This window comes from Anticarsia gemmatalis, chromosome 4, assembly GCF_050436995.1.
Source record: "Anticarsia gemmatalis isolate Benzon Research Colony breed Stoneville strain chromosome 4, ilAntGemm2 primary, whole genome shotgun sequence".
Lineage (NCBI taxonomy): Eukaryota > Metazoa > Arthropoda > Insecta > Lepidoptera > Erebidae > Anticarsia > Anticarsia gemmatalis.
The window spans coordinates 13,948,084-13,972,840 of NC_134748.1; the positions used below are offsets into that span (position 1 = coordinate 13,948,084).

The following is a 24,757-nucleotide window of genomic DNA, read 5'->3' on the forward strand; positions in this document are numbered from 1 at the left end:
CACTCGACCGTTCGATCATTTGTTATGGATTGTTCACTAGTCACTTTGAGCATAATCATAATAGGTAATATTATATTTATGTACTATATACTAACTCATACTCGGTTATCTGCACATAGTTAACTGTATAGGAAATGATATAAATCGAGTGGGAAATGCAATTCTGGATCCAATAAATAATTATGTTACAATCTCATAAAAACGCAAATTAATAATATTTTTAATAGATGAACACATTTTCTTTGGATAAACAAAAGAAAAAATACACCAGAACACTGATTGGGTAATTATTTACAATATAATTAATATTTTATTATAAATGTGTCCATTTTATTTTTATTATTTTTTGTAAAAATTAACGTATGTATGTGTTGAACAAAAGTAAACAACGTTATATTAAAATAATAAGTTGTACCGTTTTACTTGAAGCCTAGTAATAAAATACCAATGCATTAAAGCATATAATTAACTGTTAGAGATATATGGAGACAAACTAGACTGAATATTGACTGCAAAACTGTAGTTTATAGGAAGCTGACTGACTGCTTTCGTGCTGACTGCACAGTTAATGGTTCATTCATAAATAGAAACGTAAAGGCTTACGATCGTGATAATACAGCATGCAGTTATTGCAGCTGCAACTGCATATAAACTTGAATTCTGCAGTCAGCCTGCAGTTCAATTTGTCTACATATACTCTAAGGTGTGTTTACAATATAGAAATAAAGTTGGGTTATAATCCACTGTATCTTTAGATCAGCATCCTAAAGAGAAGCGATTCGACCGAACGTAAAACATTTAACAGCCTAGATTTCTGTTCATTTACGATTAAGGCAAAGTCCATAGGCCTGATTGTAGAACAAAGTTTATGAAATAGTGACGTCAGGCTTGCCACACATTTGGTTCGGCATTAGCCGCGTACTTACTGACCGAGCAGCCTCGCAAGGCAATATCTCGGTCCCGCTCATTTCGATCTGAAAGAAAAGAGACCTAGACATTGCTTCGCGAGGCTGCGAGGCCAGTCAGTACGCGGCTATTAATAGGCCTAGACCGAATATGTCGATGAATGTTCGGGAAAAGCGTATCACCGCTACTGAATGCTTAAATTTAATCGTGACGATTGGATCTGAATGGGAAACCAGCGGCACAAGCCGAGCCAGTGCAGGAATTGCTTCGATTCGGTTTTGTTGTTCGATAAATACTGGGGAACCGAATATGTACGTAGAAAGCCTTATAGACTGTCTGTCTAAGACTGTCATTGGTCAGATAATATTGTATACAAGAGGTATACAATATTATCTGACCAATGACAGTCTCATCTGTTATTCATAGAGTTCGTGACGTCACTATTTCCTAACTCGGTTTAAAATGTATTGTGTGTGGCTTTCCTGCATTTGGTATTTTATTACCTGTTCTCAAGCAAAACATATACACATAGGAACATAGAATAAATGAGTGAAACCTCTAAAATATAGCAAAAGCAATGTAGGTAACGTTGTGTAGGACTTTTGTGCACATAAAAATCCTGAAACTGACGAATAAACGAATAAATATTGCAAGTCTGTGGCAGTTTGGAGTTGATGACCCTTCGTATCTAACACAATTAAAATGAAATACAATAAAAATACAAGATAAAAATTACCCTCTTAAGGAAAAATAAAAAAACATTCCCGTCAACTGAAACTCATAAATTACATTTTATTAAAAACTATATATTTTCAGTTATATGCCAGACACAAGAGCTTACATCACCGAAACTGCCGAGACATTCTAAACAATAGCAAAAAACAAAAAGTATTAAAAAAATGCGACGTACATAAAAACAAGCAAATTAGTATGTAGTGTATACTATCTCGTGATAAGTAGGTACATAAATCAGTTACAATTACAACAATAATTAATAAGTATAGTTTAGACTAAAAGCGAATATTTACAAGAACACCACTTTACTAGCTATATACCTGCCTCCCGACTGCGCCCGCGCAATGTCTCTCACAACCCACCGAATAACAAAAATTATAAGTTATTCAAAAAATTTATATTACATTTCCCTAATATTTTATAATTTAATTATATACCCTAATATATATTTATATAAGTAAGCGTACATTAGTTTTTGGTAACGAATACGAATATTTATACCCTCAATTATTTAAAATTTAAATCTTAAAGAAAGTTTTTTCTTAGCGGTAGAATTACATGAAATGTTGCATTAAAACGAGAGCCAAGTATTAAAACTTTCTTGATGTCGTAACAGCCGTTTGGACTAAGTTGTTGGTTGGCAACCGTGGTGGTTGCGTGTGGTTGTCGCCCGTGGGCAGAGACACCGCGCGGTTGCCGTCCCGCCATACAACAACCTAACTCGTTACATTAGCCAGTCTTTCGTTTACACTACTCTAGACTACAGCGCTACTATACTTCTAGCTTTCGACGCCGATACGCAGACGCTATGTGCACCACACATTATGTACTATAGATGTTACATACATTTCTCTCTTACATTTTCACATAACACTCGTTAACTTGCTCTATTTAACAAAATAAAGTCCAACTTTTCACTATTGTATAATAATTTTATTACTAACAAATTTATAGTGCCATTAAACGATAACATTTCTAATTAAAATTCCTGAATTAACTGCCAAAAATGCGAGAAGAGACTATAAATTATTAGTACAATGTGTGGTACATAAAGGTCTGTACACAACCACGCGGTGAGTACACATCATAACCGAACACCTGTGCAATATGAAGGGCGTAGGGGGAGAGGGGTGTGTGCGGGGGTGGGGGGTGAAGTTCGCATCGTAATACAGCTCGTCATAAACAAACAGTGGGTCAATGACACTTGGAATATTCAAGATGGAATTTCAACGAAATGGAATTTTATTTACATATTATAAATTGATTTTTTTGGGTAATAAAGTTGAATTTTACACAGGACCATGTTTTATCATTGATGAATAAAATAACTGTTTATTCGTTGTGTATTCTCTTTTAGTAGCAAGAGGGGGACAACTTTATATCGCGTTACTTTTGATGGTCAATGATAAAACAAAGACCTAGAAGAATACTGAAAATGGGTTTAAATATAAACAAAACGACGCGAACGCTTGGAATTGAACCAGTTTACAAAAGAACGATACATTAAGACATTCATATAGTGGTTTTGAAGACCTTTTTGTATTGTACTTCTGCAAGTATGGCGTTTTAAAATCCCCATTGTAACACCGTTCTATTTCTAAAATGATCGATTAATATTGTCAATGGCAAGCCGTTAATCAAAACTCCTGAATGGAAGTCTTTAAACTAAGGTTTAGTAAACAAAATGTCGTTTGAAAGTAAAACGAATCGTTGGCACCTTTTATATTTGGCACCACTAGCGTTAACCAAATGTCAAAGCTATTGTGTTGAGGCGTAACTTGGCCGTGACACCGCCGTGCACCCGAATTTATAAAATATATAGTTTACTGTTATTTTATTAAATAACAGACTATATATCGTGTAGCGAAGTTATTCGAAGGCTACAAAACCCTGATTTACAGAATCATTGCTTCTCGCTCACTCTTACGACAGATCCATAAGCGAGAAAGAAATGAATATACCAAAGACATTATTTCTTAATCTTTGTCGTTTCTATGGCTATTTTATCACACCTCAACACGTCGCAAGGAATTTTAAAATATAATAAAAACAAAACTCGATAAATGACTTGCAGCACCAAAACTTGGAACAAAATATTAGGAACCCGGTGCCGATGAAACAATTACAATGACATACTATATTTTACAATAATAGCGAAATGTAATGGGCAACGCAGACAGACCGACAGCACAATAAACTACTTAAGAATGTAATTTTATTCTTATTTCTCTAGAATTAAGGTTTAAATTTTCATGACCAGATATTGCTCAATTCATATGATAAATACTTGCTACGTAGGAGATACAGTATAGTACTTAGTGTAGGAAATCGCGTAATGATCAAATATTATAAGTGAATTAACGCAATTCATTAATTTAACATTAGTTTGCTTGAGTTTCGGCATAGGTTATACTGGCCGTGGTTGCAACTTAGCTAGTTCGATGATTACGTTAATCGCCCTATATTATTGGATAGTAACCATAGCGCAATTTTCAACACTCCACACTGTTGTATAGCCTCCGAATCAAGTATTTGACAAATGTTAGTTCTATTAAAATGAGCTACTAGCTCATTGGAAATGAAAATCGGCTTTTTTCACTGAAATGTAAACCTTATTCCAAGCGGCTTAGAATAAAATTACACTATCTAACTAGTTACTGTCCCGCAGGTCCGTCTGCATCGACACTTAATACGTACATACATACTAGCACCACTATAGCTTTACGTATAAAACCAAACAATTACCACTGTGTTTACTGTTTAACAAACATCTGTCTGTGTGTAAATGCAAAACTTCTTTATTTTAACTGTATTAGATTTTGTACCGGTACAAATTTAAATATTTGAACGGAAATATACCTTCAAATTGGATAGGGTTATAAATCTTTCTCAGGATTTTCATCCTACGCCCATCCTAGGATTTTCATCGATTTTAATCCAGACAGATCGATGTTTAAGTGCCAAATAACATAACGATTTAGTAATATTTTGTATTTATTCAACGCAATTATCTTCGTAAGTCTTAAAAGGAAATATTTTTTTACTTGGCCTATTGCATGAAATTATTTCTTATTAGTGTGACAACACCGATACAATATCTAACACAGTGTTACAATATAAAACATCACAAGTTCTGACAATTGACTTGATCCATGCATGCTATATGCTTGCGAACGTGCTTGGTTTTCAAACGTATACGCATTTTGTCTTAGTCGAAGAGGGAATTTTATACAATAGTTACTCGTTCCAAAATTTAGGGCCCATTGTTGTCATTTGGTAGAATTTTGACTAAATAGCACTCATTTTTTATGATTGACCCGGAACAGATGAAAATTTACAGTCATCATAATCTTGAACCGAGATAACTACATTTTTGTAGCTGGCAACAACCTCAACGATTTAGCACACAGATGGCAACACTACGTTGAAAACCAAACACGTCCATATTAAAAACAAAAAACCCTATTATAAGCGTCTCATATAAAATCTTAACAAATTAATTGATATAAACTGTTCGTCTCAACAAATAGTGTAAGTGTCGTAAGTAATCGACGCGAATACAGTACAAATTTCAACCTTAACATCATAGTGAGTATGTTCAAATTTCCGTATACTTATTATTTATAACCACGTCCATAAAGCTCTAAGAGGAAGCCTCACTATACATATAATTAAAAGTAAACGTTTTTTAATTTAAATATTTTTTTCTTTTAAATATCATTTATAACATATACACATTCATACAAAATTCTACATCACTAAAGCATACTCGATGTTCCAACTAAATATTATAAACAGTTCCGAATCTCGATACTTTACAATTTTTACAAGTGAACGTTTAATTTTTTACATTTAGAAAGCATCAATTTAGTTAAGATTCGGTTGGTATAGATTCACACTCGACTAGTAAGATTTTTGGGAGGTGAAATGCAATCATTGAAGGTACCTCTAATGCTTACGACATCCATACCACATGTCGCACTCAATCATGAATATATCTGAACAAAGATTGTCTTGATATAGGCCAGACTTCACAGGTCATGAATAAATATCAGAGTATCTATCTACCGGATGAAGTGACAGTAAATTTTTGCAAACCACTGTCAAGAATCCACCTGATAATCTATCTAATAGATATTTTAGAAGCGGTAAAACCTGGCCTTTATATCGTATTATAAGTATTATTAAATAACAAAAATACTATAGTGATAAGCGAAATTGAATAATGAATAGAATTGATTACTATATTTTTATTATTCAATATTACTTCGCGAAGATGTTCGTGTGAATTGATCAAATCAACATGGTATATGGATGTCGTATCGTGAACCAATTACGGTTTAAATATTAACACCGATTCTGTTATTTGTTTCATTACATTATCATTTTTATTACACGCTCTTAAACGTTACTTAGAAAGATAATGGATCAACCATTAATACATTTTTATGGGATTACTAATAAGAGGTACAATAAAAATTAAAATGCAATAAATTTTACTAAGAGGATCGGTAATAATCGTCGACTTTACAATACCTCCGCATTAATTTCAATTTACGTGTAAGACGGTAATTTATAACATTTTGAAATTGTGACCGATGTCGAATATTTGGAATCAGCTTGTTTAAGCGAGGACCAGCCGCCGGCGTCTTCGGCGATATAATATTTAAACGTCATATAAAACTAAATCGTGATGTCTCCGCTCACATTACTTAAGCTAATATTAAAGTTAAAATAAATAACATTTCGGAACTACGCGATCCCCGCCCAAACGAGCCGGCGAGGGGGAGAGCCGCGGTGACGGCGCGGCGATACGAAATCTCATCACGGGACCTTCTCTACGTATAAATATGCGTTAACTCTAATCTAGGACTACCGCGGGCGGGCCCGCACCTAGTTGACTAAAAAACCTTGTTTAAATATCGATAAAAGCTAAGTGCTCCGGAAGTATATCATCATACGTACGACAGGATCGAGGGTCGCCCCGCCCCGGGGGTGATCTTCCACGGGCGTTCGGCGCCGGGTCCACGCTGACAGCGGGCCTGGCGGCGATCAGACTCGGCGATGTCTCCTCCGCGCTACAGACCGTCACCGTCGCTGGACGCTGGCCGCAGTTAGACCACTTTAAGTGGGCGGGTGTTGATGCAGCAGGGCTCGATGGGTGGAGGACCGCAGGGGCGCGGCGCGGGGCCCGCGCTGGGGTACTGCGGGCGGGGAGCGGGGCGGGCGCGGGGTGGCGGGGGGCGGGGGCACTAGCTGGCGACGTGCTGCGGCGCGCGCACGGGCAGCGCGGGCGGCGCGGGGGACGGGGCGCCGCCGAAGCTGCTGCGTAATGACTCCTCCATCAACCGGCAGATCTTCTCGCGGTCCGCCTGCACACAACCAATAAACCAAACTATTAGCTGGATTTTCTAAAAAACATTCCTGACTTAACTTCGATAACCACACAAAAAAAGCACAAACACAGGCTTCAATAAATCAACACAAAACTAAACGGTTGTTCGACAAACACTTGCCTCATGTATAAAGCCGAGCTGCACGAGCTCATGCGCGAGCGCCGAGGCCGTGTCCCTCCGCGACACCGCACACGTCAGCTGACGGTTCATCTTGTCGTCCATGCGTAGTAAGATCGTCATCTGGAAACACGACACAACATTTTTTATTTAAGACGGTAATACTCAATATGAATCCCAAACGCGATGGAAATTTAAAATAAAATAACCCGACTCTTCGTCAGAATCTTCGGTCCCGATTAAGAGTGAACCGAGTTCAAATTTTCACGTGGTAAGATTGCAGATGACGGGGACGTGACAACGGTGGCGATTTTCCGTTTCGTCACTCGTTCTCTTCTCACTTCTTTTTCGATCATTTTTGTTATCACACATGTAGTACAGGAGACAGTAATTAGGACACTTCGTATAAGAGACTCACCAGCAGGTCGGCGGGCGGCGCATCGGGGTGCGGGTGCGGGTGCGGCTTGAGGCTGCACATCATGTTGACGACGCGCCGCGTCTCCAGGTCGCGCGGCTCGGGCGACGCCGGCGCGCTCTGCTCGGGCCGCTCCGCCGGCGACGCCGCCCGCCCGCCGCCGCGCGTCCAGCCGTACGCCGTCAGCGGGTAGATGCCGTACCTGCGCGGGGGACAAACATACCACACTATAACCACTATCCACGACTAAATTACCTACACCTAAAGTTCTTCTTAAATAACAAAACACCTGCTAGTTCGAGCGAATGGAGAAAACGATACCATCACTGACTTGAATAAGTTTCGACGGCGTCAATGCAGGTTCATGTCTTTGTTTGGCAAGAATCTTTAACGTGTGTAAACGCGGACGCATGAACGTTATCGCAGTCTGAAAGTTCCCTTAAATATTGCGACCAGTAGCAATACTCTAAACGATATACAAGTATATTACCTACTTTCTCAACGAAGCGCTAACGAGATAAGACTGACTTTATAAATTAAGAAAAACATGAATCAGTTATTAGGATTTAACGGTAATACTCAAACACTTTTTAAATCCATGACTCAACACTAACAAGAAAGATCAATACAAATAAAACAAGTAGCATCAATAAGAAATAACAATGATGTCAACATTTAGTTTCATTTGCAATTCATCAAATTATCTTACAAAGCTTCATTGATGCGAGTTTTTGTGAACGCTAATTATAATATTTGATGAATGGATTGACATAATCGCTCGTCACCGTTTTGTATATTTGCATATTATTGCATTCTCAATGACATCAATCATCAATGAGCATGTAACACTTATGACTTGTTATAGTGTTAAATTTATTTATCTCATAAAAATGTAGATATTTAAAAAAAAAAAAAAACCGTACGATCTTTTTTCTTTTTCATTGTATTACACACAACAAATTTACTTCTTAGTAGCATTATTTATTACCTAGTGCACGGGAATACTACTGGTTTTAAATAACTCTACTGTGGTCTAGCTCTGTTAAAGTCTCCTCAAACCAACCATCAATTAACATAATTTGGTCATTCTATCATGCAGTTTTCGTAACCAAAAACGAAAGAAGAGACACAAAGACAAAACAATTTTAAATCTTCAAGATTTTTTGGTGTACTTACTTGACATCTTCGACGAACTTCTCAAGTTTCTCAGCGTGCGGCTGCAGGTCTTTGGCAGCTATCTCCATGAGCTCGCCGCCCTTGACGCACCACGCGAGCGCCTCGCCACTGCCACCCCCGGCCACCTCGTCCGTGATCGTCTCTGATATGTTCGCTGGAAACGTCATGTTACTACTATAGCTGACTGCTATTTGGTGATCTTTTGAGACTTATGATTGACAATATTATTAACACTACATATGAATAGATTATTGTATGCTAGATGGGATTTAAAAACCTAATAAGTCTATACGGATGTCTTTCTGTAGATACTGCTTTTAATGTGAATGAAAGAGTTTGATAGCAAGTGGCGTTATTTGGATTTGTGACTGACTTCATTTTGGGCATCGTGTGTTTTAGATTTAAGACAAATTGATGCATAAGAATTTAAGTAATTTAAAACGAGAAATCTATTTTTTTCAGAACTCTCTAAATTGAAAATACTATGAAATAGCTTGAACAAAAAATGGAAAATCGCATTAATCGTCGTTAATATTTTTACCGCAAAGTTAATAATGTCTTGTATAATGGACGAAAGAAAGCGCGCAGTTGTAACAAGTTTATTACTATGCATATTCAAGTCAATGGTGCATGAACAATGAGGGCGGCCATTTTAAAACCTCACCGCATTTTATGAAAGTAGGACACAGACACCATTTAGGAGTTCACTATTTCCGAATGTAAAGATCTTATCAAATATAAAGAATAATGAATAATGGTACTAAGGTTCTTCTGGATGTGCTCAATCGATATAGGTAATCAACCATGAAGTTACACTTACAATAGTAGTACTAAGATGTATTTGTCGTTAGACTATCGATATGGTCAATCGAGCATATCCAGCCTACTAGCTTTACACTCTGATGATTTGCCAATAAATTATTTCTATTCAGTATTTGAACTTACCCGTCGTGTTGACCAATGTGTGCGCCGCTAACAGCTTCAGAGAGTGAACCTCGAACAGTAACGGGTGGAAGAGCAGCTCCCGCGCCGTCGGCCTCTTCGTCGGGTCCTTGTTTATACACCTGCCAACATACCACACAGTCACCCCCTGGACTCACGCTACAGGGGAGCACAGGCATCACCCATACATGGCATAACAAAAGCGACTTACCGCCAACGACCTGTAAGAGAAAGTACCTGTATATAAAGTCCTTCTGCCTCGGCTCCTCCAACGATTCGACCGTACGTATGATGTGTTCCTCCGTCACGTGGCTGCCAGAGTCTCCATTGCCCTGAATTTCAAGAGCGGCTGTCTCCAGAGCGCACATTCCGAACGAGTAGATATCCATCGCAGGCGTCACCATTTGTGATGCTGATACGGGGGAAATAAAATTGTGGTCAATGTGAGAGGAGGACAACATAGTTTCGGTTGCTTCACACGCATCCTGCTCTTTCTGAACAAATTGAAAACGGTTTTTAGCAAGAAAGAGCAAGAAACGCTAATTATGAAGCAGAGGAAACTATGGTGTCCGTTCCCATTGGTAAGGTTGTGTTATTAGTGGTACTTACATCCGTATTCCGGTGCGATAAAATGCATGTTCCTCATGTTCTCGCGGCAGGTCTTGACGTGGTGGTGGATGGCGTCGGGTGCCACGGAACCGATCTTCACCAGCCCGTTGTGCTGGATGAAGATGGTGTCGCACGTGAGGTTGCCGTGGACGATGGGCGGGACGCAGCCGTGTAGATAACTGGAAGGTGAATGACAATAAATAATGTTAAGATGATGGGTCGAGTTGAGTTACATGACCAACTAGATGTTGGCATGTAACGCATTTTGAACCTGCGTGTTGTGTGACCTTAAAACCTTACACGTATAAAATAAATTGTAGGTCATAAAGCATATGCATCGTGTGTAATGTTCACCTGAGCGCCGACAAGATCTGTGTGCACCATCTCTTCCACGCCTGCAGCGGCAATCGCTTCACGTTCCTCTTGGTCCTCTTCAGGAACTGTTTCAGCGAGCCGCACGACATGTACTCTGTTATAAATATAACCTGCAAATAACATATCAATTACTTTATCACTGTGCCGACAAAATGGGCCCCAGAATAGCGCCTTGCGCTAGTTCAATTTGTTAGCCACTTTGAAGATAATGGACGAATGTCTATTTCAAAGACTGCGATGACAAAACATCTTCGTCCTTGTCAAATGGAAGAGTTTATGTTATGATCACTTGTTGAAAATATTATATTAATGAAATTTCCAAGTTATGAAGTGAAGTATTTATGGAATTAAAAATAAACTTCGTGGCCACGTGTATCATTACGTACCCGTTTTAGCCAGAGTAAAATACAGAAATTCATAATCAATGTAGCTGTAAAAAAATAAACTAGGTTTAATTAAACCACTCACTTATTGTAAACTACAGACCCTTGAGAACAATCATGTATGCATATTCAACTCAAAAGATATCTACACCTTTGTAAAGTTGACCAGCTTTTCCTGACCTTCAAATATACCCTGCGTGCTTTAATTTCTTATAGCTCATAATAAAGTGTGACTTACCCTAGGTTTGTCGTTATGTGTATCCGTCCAGTACCGATGGAACTTGACGATGTTGGGGTGCTCGAGCCGCGTGAGGTTGTCGAACACCATCTGTATCTTGTCCTCCTGCGACTTGAAGTTCTTGCGCTCGGAGAACTGCACCTCGTTCCACACCACCTCCACGCCTTCTTCCGTGTCCATCGCCAGGTTCGCGCAGTCGATGCCGGGGACATCGCGCTGTTCAACCTGTACACAAAGAAATTGTAAAATAAGAATTTATTGAAAAGTAAACTTTTGTATTGTATTATGACATGATGGGTAGCAAGCATAGCCTGGGATAGCAAGTAGCGTTCGTTGGTATCTGCCTATCCCTATTAGGAAGAGAATGAGTCAAATTTTTCCCCGTCTTTGTAACATTTTTCGTTGCTACTCCGCTCCTAATGACCGTAGCGTGATGTTATATAGCCTATAGCCTTCCTCGATAAATGGGCTATCTAACACTGAAAGAATTTTTCAAATCGGACCAGTAGTTCCTGAGATTAGCGCGTTCAAACAAACAAACAAACAAACAAACTCTTCAGCTTTATAATATTAGTATAGATGTAAAATCTAATTAACTGTAGGATTAGACTATTGGAAAAGTGTTGGTCGTAGGTATTCTCTAAACTACTTCCTATTTTGTGACTTAATGAATAAATGTTTTAGTAAAGTCTTTTTTCTTTTAGTACTTATGACTTTTATTCCTTATTCAGAAAATGCTTTACTTTTCACCTCATTTAGATTAAAGAGATAACCGTATTCAGTGCATATACTATAATTTATAACTCATTATATTTTTGCATATTATTATCTTGTTAAGCTTTAACCACCGTTTATATTTAATACATTATGCACATAAAACTATGTTCTATAATACGATGGAAATTGTTGAACAGTTTTAATGAAATAAGTTTTTATTGGCTAGACTAGCCCGAGGCTACATTACGTAGGACAACTCTTATAGGAGCTTTATATAAAACGTGATAAAAATATTAAAACAAGGCAATATTTTGTGAAATTTTCTCAGTTGTTTGGAATAGCTGCCATTAAAGGGTTCTTTGTAGGAATATTACCAGTTTGTAGCCTTTAGTTCTGTAATATGTGGGGTCCGGTATAATGTAGGGATTACTGCCAATATGATACTTTATATCGAGGCTTGATAGCGCGATCGAACAGTGTAGTCTGCACACGTACTAAACGCAATATATCGACATTGCTTGAAAAGTAGGTAAAGGATCCAAATTAAGTCGTTTAAGGTTGAAAGTTGACACTTATAGAATTTACTGTTTGTAAATTCTGAAATTTTTTAAATTCTAATTTGTGAAAGTGTTTTTGTCCGTTTGTCACATAAAAACGTCTGAACCGATTCCGATAAAAAATGAGTGAGTGATAGATTAAATGCCGGGAAAGGGTGCGGGCTACAATCTACAAGACTACAAGGCTACAAGCTACAATCATTTAAATAATGATTTCACATAGAGAGAATCGTGTACAAAAAAAAAAAATATAAATGACAGAAAACCAAAAAAATGCCGTCGAAACAATTTGTTTAAAAGACTCGGGTAGGCACATTAAATTTTCTGGGACAAATGGTACTCCGTTGAAGCCATTTATTTGATGTATGTGGGTGCATCTGAATTTACATATCTGTAATTGCATCTTCCTCGCTGGCGAATATAATCCGAGTTTAGCCGAGGTGCGGTCGGCAATCATCGGCTGACACTATGAACTGTGTAGTGCAGTACTCATTGAAAATAAATGATTGTGATTTATGTTTTATTATACGCTTAAGTATTTTATTATGTTAAGCATTTGAATAAGTATACGTCTCTCAAGTACTGATAATCAATTATTCTGACAGAATTAATAATTCATAAATATTCATAATCACATTGTCAATGCAAAAGTTTGTAAAGTAATTTACCAAAGAGATATTTAAAGACCCGAGCTTAAGTCATACATTTTTTCAAAAATGAGCAGATTCAGAAATAGGGGAACTGCGGCAGAAATAGGGGATGAAATTTCGCCTTTCTATTCTAAGTATAATGTAATTTTCTGTGTCATTTGTATATTCGTAAGATTTTTATGACATAAGTCAAACATATTTTCATACCAAAATATACAGCTTATATTTCGTTAAAATACTTAACACGTCTGCCCATATCAACCTTAATAATAGCAAATCGACTCACAAAAACACAAGAATTTAACCATGCTCATATTAGCAGATTACTATGCAAACCATGATTCATAAGTGCGCAGTAAGTCTGACAATTTGTACAATCGCACGAGCAAACTATTGGTGATCCGAACAACAAACTGTGACTTCCTTGAGTCGAGGTAATCATTCAATTGAACGCAGTTTACATACGACTGTTATCATAACTACAATAACAATCTGGAAAGTTTTTTAAGAGAACGTACTGGAATACAAAATAATGATTGAACTTATTCTTGAAGGAGTATGCAAATATGTTATGGTATTATGTGACTTGTCAACTACCCCAGAGAAGCAATGGTAGTAAATGCGACTGGCCCGCAGCGCAGGGGTTTCGGGGTCAAATCTCGGTTCAGGCAAAAAATTATACTTAAGTTTTTCTGTCAAGAAATGCTTAGTTACTGCTCGGAGTTGAGATGGCAGACTCCCGAAGCACGTATTAAGTCGGTCCTGAGTCTAAACTCTTAGCAGTCGTGTCAGTAACGGTTTCATTGTGCCACGAAAATGGTAGAATATAAAGTGTACCTGATAATTGGTTACACATTTGGACAGAATAAATAAGTTTTTTTCCACATTGCATGATCCAAGAATCGATTCTGTTACTGCATGCAATACAGAATCTTGGGAGCCAGTAAAAGGCATCTATTTCTAGTGCCGTCAGTAAAACAAAACAAGCAACATCTGCAACGTCGTTTGCAAGTAATATGCGTTTGCGCAATACTAATGCGTGCGATTAATCGCAGCGACACGACGACGCGTTGCAAATGTGCGCGATTAATCCCACTGCGAGTGCAATGTGCAACGTTATCGGTCATTGAACCCGCACTGTTTATACCCGCTATCTGAATGCAATAAATAAACAGTTGTGTTTAATTATAAAGTGTATTTGCGGACATAATGATTAATTGTTGTGCTTCGGTTACAGGCCTTCTTTATTAGAGTTACGTAAATAAGGATACGAGGATAAATATTATTGTGTTACTCTTGCAAAATACTTATTTCATTGTTTAGTATTTGTTTTAAAGCCATACTTATATTATAAATGCGAATGTTAGCTTGTTTATAACACTTTCATAGCTTCACCGATATCGATGAAATTGGGCAAGCAGATAGTTTTAGTTTTGGGGTGTATAATAGGATACATTTTTCTGCTTTTCACATCATCATATAAATGAAAAAAAAAAACACAAATATAATTTATATGCAAACGGAGCTCCGTGGGTCAAGTAAATGCTATTTTGAATTCTCTATGGGAAAACCCATAGAGCCTCAATAACACGTCACGTTATGATCAACTGCGCAAGTCATGCAAATGTGGGCGTCCTATTTGACACACTGGCCGGTTTTTTTGTCCTCAAGTCCACAGTTCCTGGTATGCCAAATATTTTGTTTGTATATTATAATTAGTTTGATTCCGTTATGATCAAACCCGTTTATGTAGTACGCAGTTTTTGTTATTAAATAAATAGACCAGTACGTCTCGGTGCGAAGATTTTCTATTAACATTTTGTATCGGTAAAGCAAGTTTTTGTCTATAATGTTAAAATATTTATGATATTATTCATAGGTCTATATTGGTATTTACTAAACAACATCATATTTCTCTAGTCTCTGCCTATCCCTATGGGAAAAGGACGTGATTTTATCTATGTACATCAAATTATAATTATCAGTGCCCGCGACCCCAGTAAAAAGGAAAATGATGAACTGTTCGTATTTTTTTTAGTTTACTTGCGATACTTTGCTCATTGCTTACTTCAATAATTTATCACAAACTTACTTATAGGCATGACGTATGCAATATTATAAATAAATGATTATCTTTTTCCACATCAAGATCCTGATTAAATTCGTCAACACACGCTACTCTCTGCGCAATCATGACGTATGTATGTACCAAAACGGCAACATATAATACACACCTTATCTAATACATTTTACGAATAATAAGCTAAATTTCAGACAGAATTGTTCAATAAAATGTCATCTTTACGATCTTGCAACGACAGACATACATAATTACTGCATTTTTATTTCACAAGCTGTCGCTTATACGCTTAATTGCGAGTCAAATTATATTAATATATTGCGGTTATAAAAGGAGTATTCGTAATAATTCAGATATAATCATGAATTTTTGGTAAGTTCCTGAATTAGTGATTGAAAATTCTATTTTTAGTGCATGACATGCATTATGCATCCAAACTTCCAGTTATTAAATTATGTATCTAATTATAAGTTATGCAAAGCCAATTTTGTGAAGCGTGAAAATAATCAATCTATTTTTTAAGGATTGCGTTTTAGTAGCCTAATAAGGGCCTGCAGAGTAATTAATGCTTCATCGTAAAATAATAAAAATGGCAAAACAACAAGCGATTTGTAATATCGTTATCATCGTCTATATGAGAATAATCATGATCTCTCTATCATCCCACGAGTTTGTTATATAATTATGTGAGTTGTATATTATGATTTCATTAGAAATACATATTTTGAAAGTAAATTCTCGTAATTTCATGAAATCAACAATATTAGATCATCGGTTCTTAAAAACTGCATCAAATTAAACCAAGCAGACGTGACAAAAAAATATACAAGACGGACAGGTGTTGCCAACAATTTATGAATGAAAAATATACGAATATTTAACATTTTATTTTCGACTGTATAAATATTGTATAATGTAAGCGAATGCTAATTTTCGCTGAGTTGTTACACCGCGCTGCAGTATTTTAAAATGTTAAAATTGGTGTCGAGAAAGGTAGGAAACCCGAGGGACCTGCATCACTATTTTTGCTGCAGTAAATTTTTACGAGAATAAAAATCAAAGGTTTAACAATATTTAAAAAATCAAGTCTTTTCCCCATAGGGGTAGGCAAAGACCAAAGAATGTATTAAAATACTTATCTACATAAGTGTTTAACATATAAAAAGCTAGTCTGGATTATTACATTTTGGCTAACATCAAAACTCTTAAAAAGAGACCTAACCTTAACGAAACTATAATATAATATCAGCTTTTCTAAAATTAGCAAAACTTTTTTAAACCTTACAGATCGAATCTTCTAGAAACCCAATTTTTTCCTTTACTTGTTAGCCAGCAACCCATATCTAGATTCTCTCAAATATACCTATATTTTTATCACAAAATCACATATACCGTGATTGAATATTGCATTGATTTCACTTATCGCATCGTATTACGTATTGATAAGCTAATCGAGATAGATAACAATGTCTGTATGCTATCCGCTAACTAGATTCAAATATTCCAGTTTGACGACTAGTCGGCCGACCAGTTTGACAGTTCGGATAATCTACGTTTTTCTTCTCGGGAGAGTGGAGTTTGTTCTTTACAAAAGGATTATGCAGTCTGATGGAATTCAAAGATTGAAAATTCCATTGCAATACTGAATTCAATCTACTTCTAGGAGCACTTAGATTAGAACAAGGAATTCTCGAGGCTACTGGAAAAAGGGAACCTTTAATAGACATAATTAACTTGGGAAAAAGCGGTAACACTACAGTACTTTATTAGTACGGAAAGTGTAAAATTCAATAGCAATGCTTAAGACGCCAGTTAAATTGGTAGTTGGTAAATTTTCCACAATCTCAAACGCTCAATACGCGTATCACGTACAACATCTAAGCGAAACACAAACTTTCGCATTTATTAACAAAGATAATCTAGTACTCGTTAGTTAGGCGGGGTGTACACTGGCGGACAATTTAGTTGTGCGGCCTGGGCCATAAATCGTCGGAAGAAAGCCGGTCGAAACCACTCGTTACGACGCGAGTGGGCGAACCACTGCAATGATTTAAACTGCACATTTTAATGTGAGTACACACTGAACCAGTCGAGCGTTCTATGATATTTGCGTGAGTTAATTTTGGTTCGGACTATTCAAATATGAGGTGTGAATTTAAGCATCGTGATTTGAAAGTTGTGTAACAATGTTTTGTCGTGCTTCGGTTAGTTTTGAACAATTTAGATTCAGGTAATGTCGTATAATTAGGGAATGCAATCCCGACTCGAGATCGTCAACTCGAGATCCCTCGCGATCAGAAATATCAATCCCGCGGGATCCCGAGATTTTCGGGATCCCGTCTAGTTAGTAAAAATAATACAATTCGAACGGCTTGTTTAATGTAATATGTGTGTGATAGTGTGGTGAATGCAATAAATTATTATTTGAAAGAAAATAAAAGCCTTTATTTTTGAATATTACTAACAACGTAACATAATTAACAGGTGTAATAACATGAACATAATCAAAAAAGTAGGTGTAGCTCCAGGAGATCAAAATAAAAAGTAATCACATGGCATTTTGAAAGTAGCCTCTTAAAATACAAAGTGTATCAATAGTACGAGCTTCTAATCGGCATCTTAAGTCTATTGCAATGTAGCCAGAACGGGATCTCGTCATATTATGCTTCGGGATTGATCCCGAAAAAATACACGGGATCTCGCGAGATCGGGATCCCGCGAGATCGGGATTGCATTCACTACGTATAATGAATGTCCGGTTTCTGAGGCACAATTAGCGGTAGTTCATCAATTCAAACTGTCATGTTTATATGAGCTTAAAAGCTATTGAATAAATAAACTACCGCTAACATTTACCTATTTCAGAAACCGGGGATAAATGATGTTAGGTATGAAATAAAAATATATAGACGATCGATATTTAATAACAGTCTTCTATGTATACTTGACTGTACTGACTGACTACTAATTGTGACTTTAACAAGAAGAAAGATTTTACCCAACAATGAGACTGCAATGCAAACAATTTTCTCAAGAACTTTAAATTCTACAAATAAATGCGCTAGCTTGTGCTCGTCCTAACAACTCTTCGTTTTACAGTCGCGCAGTGATCGCAATTTCGCAAGGTGTGGTCGACGCCTTCCAACTTTATTGCTACCTTCATATTTCACTACGATATTGGATGCACTCAAATAGATTTTCAATGCACTACTCCCATATCAATCACAAAGCTTTATATATTAACTCTGCATAAATAATATAATAGAATGTGTAGTATAAATCAAGATAAAATTAAACATTTTTGTATTGCAGGCAGCGTGACAATATTGACTTCTGGGTTAAGTATAGACCCGGTGCGTGGTAATGAAATTATCCTTAGAATTACTCAATTAGTTAAGTGAAATTAAAGTAAACATTGTTATCCACTATATCTACATTTTTATTTCAGGAACGCGAAAGTAAGTGAGAATTTTAATTATTTCAAGGGATAAGTAGATACTCCGATAGTTAATAATCTTGATTAAGAAGCTTCCTTGACCCAAGGAATCTTTTCACTCACACGAAACCGCAATATAATTAGCCGTCATCGATGGAAATGTTATCAACAACAAGCAAGTATATTGCAACTTAAACTTAATTTCCCATATATCATTTCAAGAATATGAAAATTTCAAGTGACGTTTGAGCATGTTTCCTTAGCCTTAGGGTACACAGTACACACACGTCCGTTAGATGAACGTACAGTATTGCAGTAAAACCTCATGCTTATAGCCCGGGGCGTGTGTCCGACGCTTTATTGCAAGTTTCACTCCGCTTAGAAACTTATTAACAATAACATTGCAATTGAATGTTAGATATGTATGGGTTTAATTAACTGAAACAATAATACACTAGCGGAATACGGAAAAGAACAACAGTAGAAATTTTCCCTTCAATTCCTGTTAATGTTGAAAAATAATGATTTTCTATGTCAACTGTCCTCAACGTTTTATACATAGACAATTCTATAGTAATAGTTATTATTTCTAAAATTGAGGACACCGCAATTTTCCGAACTTATTGCAACCACTAAGAATTATTTTTTCTATTAACCTGAGCTGTCCCATTGTTGGGCAAAGAGGTCTTCCCCAAAAACTTCTCCTGGTTTCGAGATATGTTACAATCAGAAAAAGAACCATTTACTTTACCAAAGTATCAAACTGGGAACATACATAAATACACAAAATCACGCCTTCTTGTCATAGAGGACCAGGAGGCAGAGACCAGAGAACTTAGAACTTCGAAGACAAATCGCTTACATCTAATACTTTACACAAGCCTATGAATTTAACAAACAGCCACAAATAAATCAACTATGTGACTAAATTTACAGTTTCAGTTTCAGTCTTGTTCACGAATCGGCTGAACTGATGAAACCAGTGAACCGATAAGACAATCGCTTATCAAGTGTTGTAAACACAACCGTAAACCGTTGAGGTTGAAACCTTGCGATACTGATAGATGATAGTTGTGGTTAATTCACCAAACTTATCGACTTTTCAATGTACAATTACAGACTAGACTTGACAAAGTTGGTACTTTAGGGGTACATTTTTTAAAGATTAGATAGACCAGCTTGTGTTTGATCAAGGTTTTTACTGTCTATGCTAAATTTCATCAGATTTAGAGCCATTTATGAGAGTTCTTTAAAATACTGACTTTTTTATATGATTGCCTTCGTGGCGCAGTGGCTTAGGTCGCCAAGCCGCTACCATTGCGTCGACAGGTCGTGGGATCGATTTCCACACGGAATAATTTTTTGCCTTTAAAAAAAAAGGTAAGGGTTGCCGGAGTCCGATGGATGAGGGCGGCCCAGGACCGGTCCTATTGGCGCTCGATGGGGGAGGCCTTTGTCCAGCAGTGGACGATTCCCGGCTGAGATGATGATGAAAAAAAAAGACTTTATAAGAGGATGCTATGTCTCCATTCCAAAGATGGTCACGATGGGCTCAAAGCCTTAGTCGTCTTCATTCCGGGAGAAGACCCATGACCAACAGTGGGAATCTACTACTTTTACTGTAAGTACAATGGGTTAGTAAATCCATTCTATCAAGTAAATACACCAATAACAAACACGGCACATCGTTCACTGGAAGAATCTAACGAGTAAATAGAAACGTTATATCTTAACTAATTGGATTGAGGAGGTCAGATTGCGGCCGCTTCCAGTCAATAAGAACCGTGATTCAGGTGATTCAGACGACTAGTTAAATAAGTACTAAAATAGTGTTTGATTTAGTTCTATAATAAGGTCGATTTTACTAGACTGAGTTTTTTTTAATATTGGCAATGTGAATCTATACTCATATTATAAAGCTGAAGAGTTTGTTTGTTTGAATGCTAATCTCAGGAAATACTGGTCCGATTTGAAAAATTATTTCAGAGTTAGATAGACCATTTAACGAGGAAGGCTATATAACATTACGCTATGACCAATACGAGCAAAGCCGCAGTAAAAAATGTTTCAAAAACGGGGAAAATTATCTCTTATGTGACGCAAGCAAAGTTGCGCGGGTCAGCTAGTAGTTTATAAAAGTTAATAATAGAGCTCAGATGTAACACAGAATTATTCTGAATCATTTAAACAGCTTAACCTGAAAGGATAACATTTGGCAGCATGATAGCTAATATCCCCCACTTATGAGTATTGGCGGGCAGAAAAAGCAAATGAAAAAACTAAACGAAACATTTGTTAAAAAATTCTATCAGAACATTTCCTTGTCAATTGGATAGACAACATTAAAATGTATAGATTTTACTTGAAAGAAAAACCATGACAGAATTGTGTACAAAGTAAAGAAAAACATAAAAGATAAAGGATTTATCTAAACCTATTAAGAGAAAACTTGCAGTATTATAAGTAAAATAAAGTACCAACCTCAAAGGTTATCTATTCACTTAAACGTTAACAATGTATAGACACAAACAAGCGTTTATGCAATGTCTTAAAATAACTATTATCTGTACTCTATTAAAACTACAACTTTATGTATGTCTGTGAAACTTTTACGACTAAACTGCGAAAGTGATTTAGATGCAATTTTTGTCAGACGGTGTTTGAAATCTGGGATTAGACTACGTTATAAGGGTCTTTATAGTTAAGTTAATAAACTTTAACTACTGAAACTTAAAAATCGAAATCTTGAAATGTTAAGCAAAAAATTTAGTTACTTAATTATTTTCTTAACAAAAATAATGCAATGTCCTTCGTATGAAATTACAATATATTTATTTCTAAATCATTCTTTAAAAAATGCACTAAGACAAAGTCATTTCAAAAAAACTTTCCATATAAAACCTGTCATTTTTATTGAATAAAAACCTCATTTACTGTACAAAGAATAACTGCAAATGAGAAATATAAATGCAATAAAAATCATATTCTCTTATCGTTGAGTCGTCGCGAGACAACAATAAATTATTAATTATTATTATAAAACATAATAATATAATAATAAACGTATAATAATTGAATAGTTATCGGTGCGTTATAGCAGATTAACCTGTGGGTCATGCTATTAACATTAACGGGACCTCAGGACGCGGAGCCGTGTATATTACATGTTATTGTCTGTAGTTATGTCTATATTACATAGATAGAAATGTTCGCCTTTTGTAATTAAACGGTGTATTTGACATCTTTAAATGTAGTATTCTTAGGTGAAGGTATCTATCGATAGGCAGTATCCTAAAATGCATTATTTAAGTAGAATTTAATCATAAAAGTGTTAAATAGTGCACGAAAATGTCTCAACAAAAATTGTAACACTAAACTTGTACAATAAATAACAAGACTACAATAAGCAGCAAATTATGTATTACATATTAATTTGCTATTGAAATCAATACGGAAGTACAGGTGTTCTGACGATAAACAATGTGTTGATTCGATCAATTCTCATCAATTCGTAAGAGCTCGTCATGTCGATTGATATTTCGCAATATTTCTTGATACTACCAATCGATTGTGAAACAAACTTGTTTCTTTATACTTAATATCACTAATATTAATTAATGACAAAACATTTTTATGTTCAAAGTGACTAATCTAAAAGAACTATAGAAAATAAGAGCTGATATATTTTACAAACGTAATAAGTAACAGCAATTTGGAGAATTTAAGTTTTCAGAAAAACAAAACAGGAGCGATGAAAAAATTTACGGGAAAAAAGTTTTTCAATAAAGCCTTTCAGAGCTGAAAATAAGTTCTCGTAAAAGCAATGAATTGTAAGCTTTTAGAGGTATTTTGTACTAAATTGCTGCACTGCAGTGGCATTTAAGTCTGCATCTGTTGGTTTATTTTTAATGTAACCTATTTGATATTTTTCTGAAGATTATTTTAACTCGGCTCCCGAGTTTTTCATACCAGATAATAAAGAATTTCACTAGACATAATAGCGGTGGATCTTGTCCTAGTTTTATTACGAAATGATCTATTACAACTTATTCTTATAAATACAACAAGGCTTAACATGTTCAATGAAGAATACCTTATTTAGGTCTCGCAAGACTATCTTCGTTTGGGTGGAGAGCCTTGCCCAACAGTGGGCACCTAACGTGTTAAAATAAAATACTACCAAATATAGTCCTAACAATTATCTGACTAAAACATTTAACAGTAGAAAGAGAAAAAGAAACGACAGTGTCGATCATAAGCTACGCTTCGAACATCGTCGCAATGCCGATCATATTTCGAAATTTTCGCCAATATTCGAAATATGATGTTAAGCGTAGCAATATCCTCGCACGTATGTCCGGGCCGGAACTCCCGCCCCACATGCCGCAGAGTAAAGGGTCAAATTTATCCCGGACGCGGCGCCTGATACCGAATGTGCGATTGTACGAACATTCCGGTCATTTCCGTACATTCGCCGGATCTGTTCGCACAGGTGCTTTGGTTTTGATAGCAGACGATTGGTTTGATAATGATGTAATTGACTTTGTTGATAAGGAAGGTGACAAAAGATTTGGTAAATTTCAGGAAATCATTGCTTGCTTGACTTTTGTAATCTCATCATGCCCGAGCTTTGTATACGAAAGCCGCGCGTCTTCATCGAAGATTTTCAATTATTATTTCTACACGTTTGGATGATCAACTGCTAGGATTTAACAGAACGAATTGTCTGCTAACATAACTATCTTTCAAACATATAACATCAACTTTCATTCGTTGTTCGTAGGTATGTAATAGTAGACGAGACATACAGGAAACCTGGATCTTGATTGATAAGTTGAAACAAGATGGGCTGCTACTGAGGATATCCCACAAATTGGAAATCTATAAAGCATTTAGTCCAGCTCATGAATTGAATTGACTTTGTAAACCTTCTCATATATCACCTTACACACAACAGACTAAAGAACCAGTAACATAGTACTAAAAAACTATTAATACGTTCCATGTGTGTGTATATGTACAAGTGAACGAACTGTTAGCTGATAACGTTTATTACTAGTCATTACGTGAAACGATAACGGAACGTGTCTTTGTTCGAGTCGCGCTGTGCATTAACGACGCATTGTGGAAGGCTATCAGTGGCAGTGCGCGTGCGCATGTGTCTGGACACTGTCTGAATTGTTTTTGATTGATGCGTTAAAAAGTATTATTCGTTGTCTGCTTAAACTTAGTGATAATAAAATTAACGTTTAAAAAATTCTTTGATATGGATGCCAGTCCGAAAGAAGCAAAAATAATGGTTATTTTGGTCTCCAACCCGCAATTGGCAAGCGTGGTGGACTCAAGGCTTAACCCCTCCCTCGTTTGGGAGAAGATCCTTGCCCAGCAGTGGGACAGTATGGGTTAGAATAAAAAAAATCTGCCAACGAAATGCGTCAATATTTTCTATGCTGTCTGCTGTGAATTGCATTCGGTCAAAGGCAAGCAAATCATGTTAAAAATAAATTCAAGCAAATCATGTTAAAAAAATGCCTCATTTTAAAAGGTTCAGCCCTAAAGTAAAACCCGTGGAAGTATTATCTGAAACGGCGCAAAAAGCGATATTAGTAAATAGATGCGCGTGCGCCGTGAGCGAGACCAATCCTACGAGCTTCTACTACACGTGCAACCGTGTCATGGTTTGTGAGTAACGTTGCTATTATACGTGTTATGTTAACTTATGTTTAAACAAATGTTTTTAGAGAATATATTCTTTAATACAAAATTGCTAACGGGTCTTAGGCTTGCTATACCCATATTCGCTTCGGCAATATTTGTATAACAAAAAATCGGTTTTACTTGCTCGGCTTGTGCCGATCGGGTTCATCTACACATATTCGGGTTTGCCGCCTGGCTAGGCCGATTAATGCCGAATCGAATATTCTGGATTTACAATAGCTACTTTTCGTTTCGATCAATTAAAGTAGACCGTGGTCACGGGCCGTCTCAAAGAAAAGTTATTTAACACTTGCACACAGAAGTCATA

General features: G+C 36.5%; 1 protein-coding gene across 1 annotated transcript in view; it reads right to left on the bottom strand.

Moving 5' to 3' along the window:
* Nucleotides 1–212: 212 nt before the first annotated feature.
* The window catches only part of Madm (MLF1-adaptor molecule), a 96,135-nt gene continuing 71,590 nt past the window's right edge, over nucleotides 213–24,757 (bottom strand). The window contains exons 2-10 of the mRNA XM_076113896.1: nucleotides 11,293–11,517; nucleotides 10,651–10,781; nucleotides 10,297–10,475; nucleotides 9,925–10,099; nucleotides 9,691–9,809; nucleotides 8,746–8,899; nucleotides 7,573–7,771; nucleotides 7,158–7,277; nucleotides 213–7,013 (exon numbers count right to left, since the gene is read on the bottom strand). Of these exons, the coding sequence (XP_075970011.1) occupies nucleotides 6,894–7,013; nucleotides 7,158–7,277; nucleotides 7,573–7,771; nucleotides 8,746–8,899; nucleotides 9,691–9,809; nucleotides 9,925–10,099; nucleotides 10,297–10,475; nucleotides 10,651–10,781; nucleotides 11,293–11,517 (1,422 nt within the window). The 3' untranslated portion in view covers nucleotides 213–6,893. The remainder of the gene's footprint in view (nucleotides 7,014–7,157; nucleotides 7,278–7,572; nucleotides 7,772–8,745; nucleotides 8,900–9,690; nucleotides 9,810–9,924; nucleotides 10,100–10,296; nucleotides 10,476–10,650; nucleotides 10,782–11,292; nucleotides 11,518–24,757) is intronic.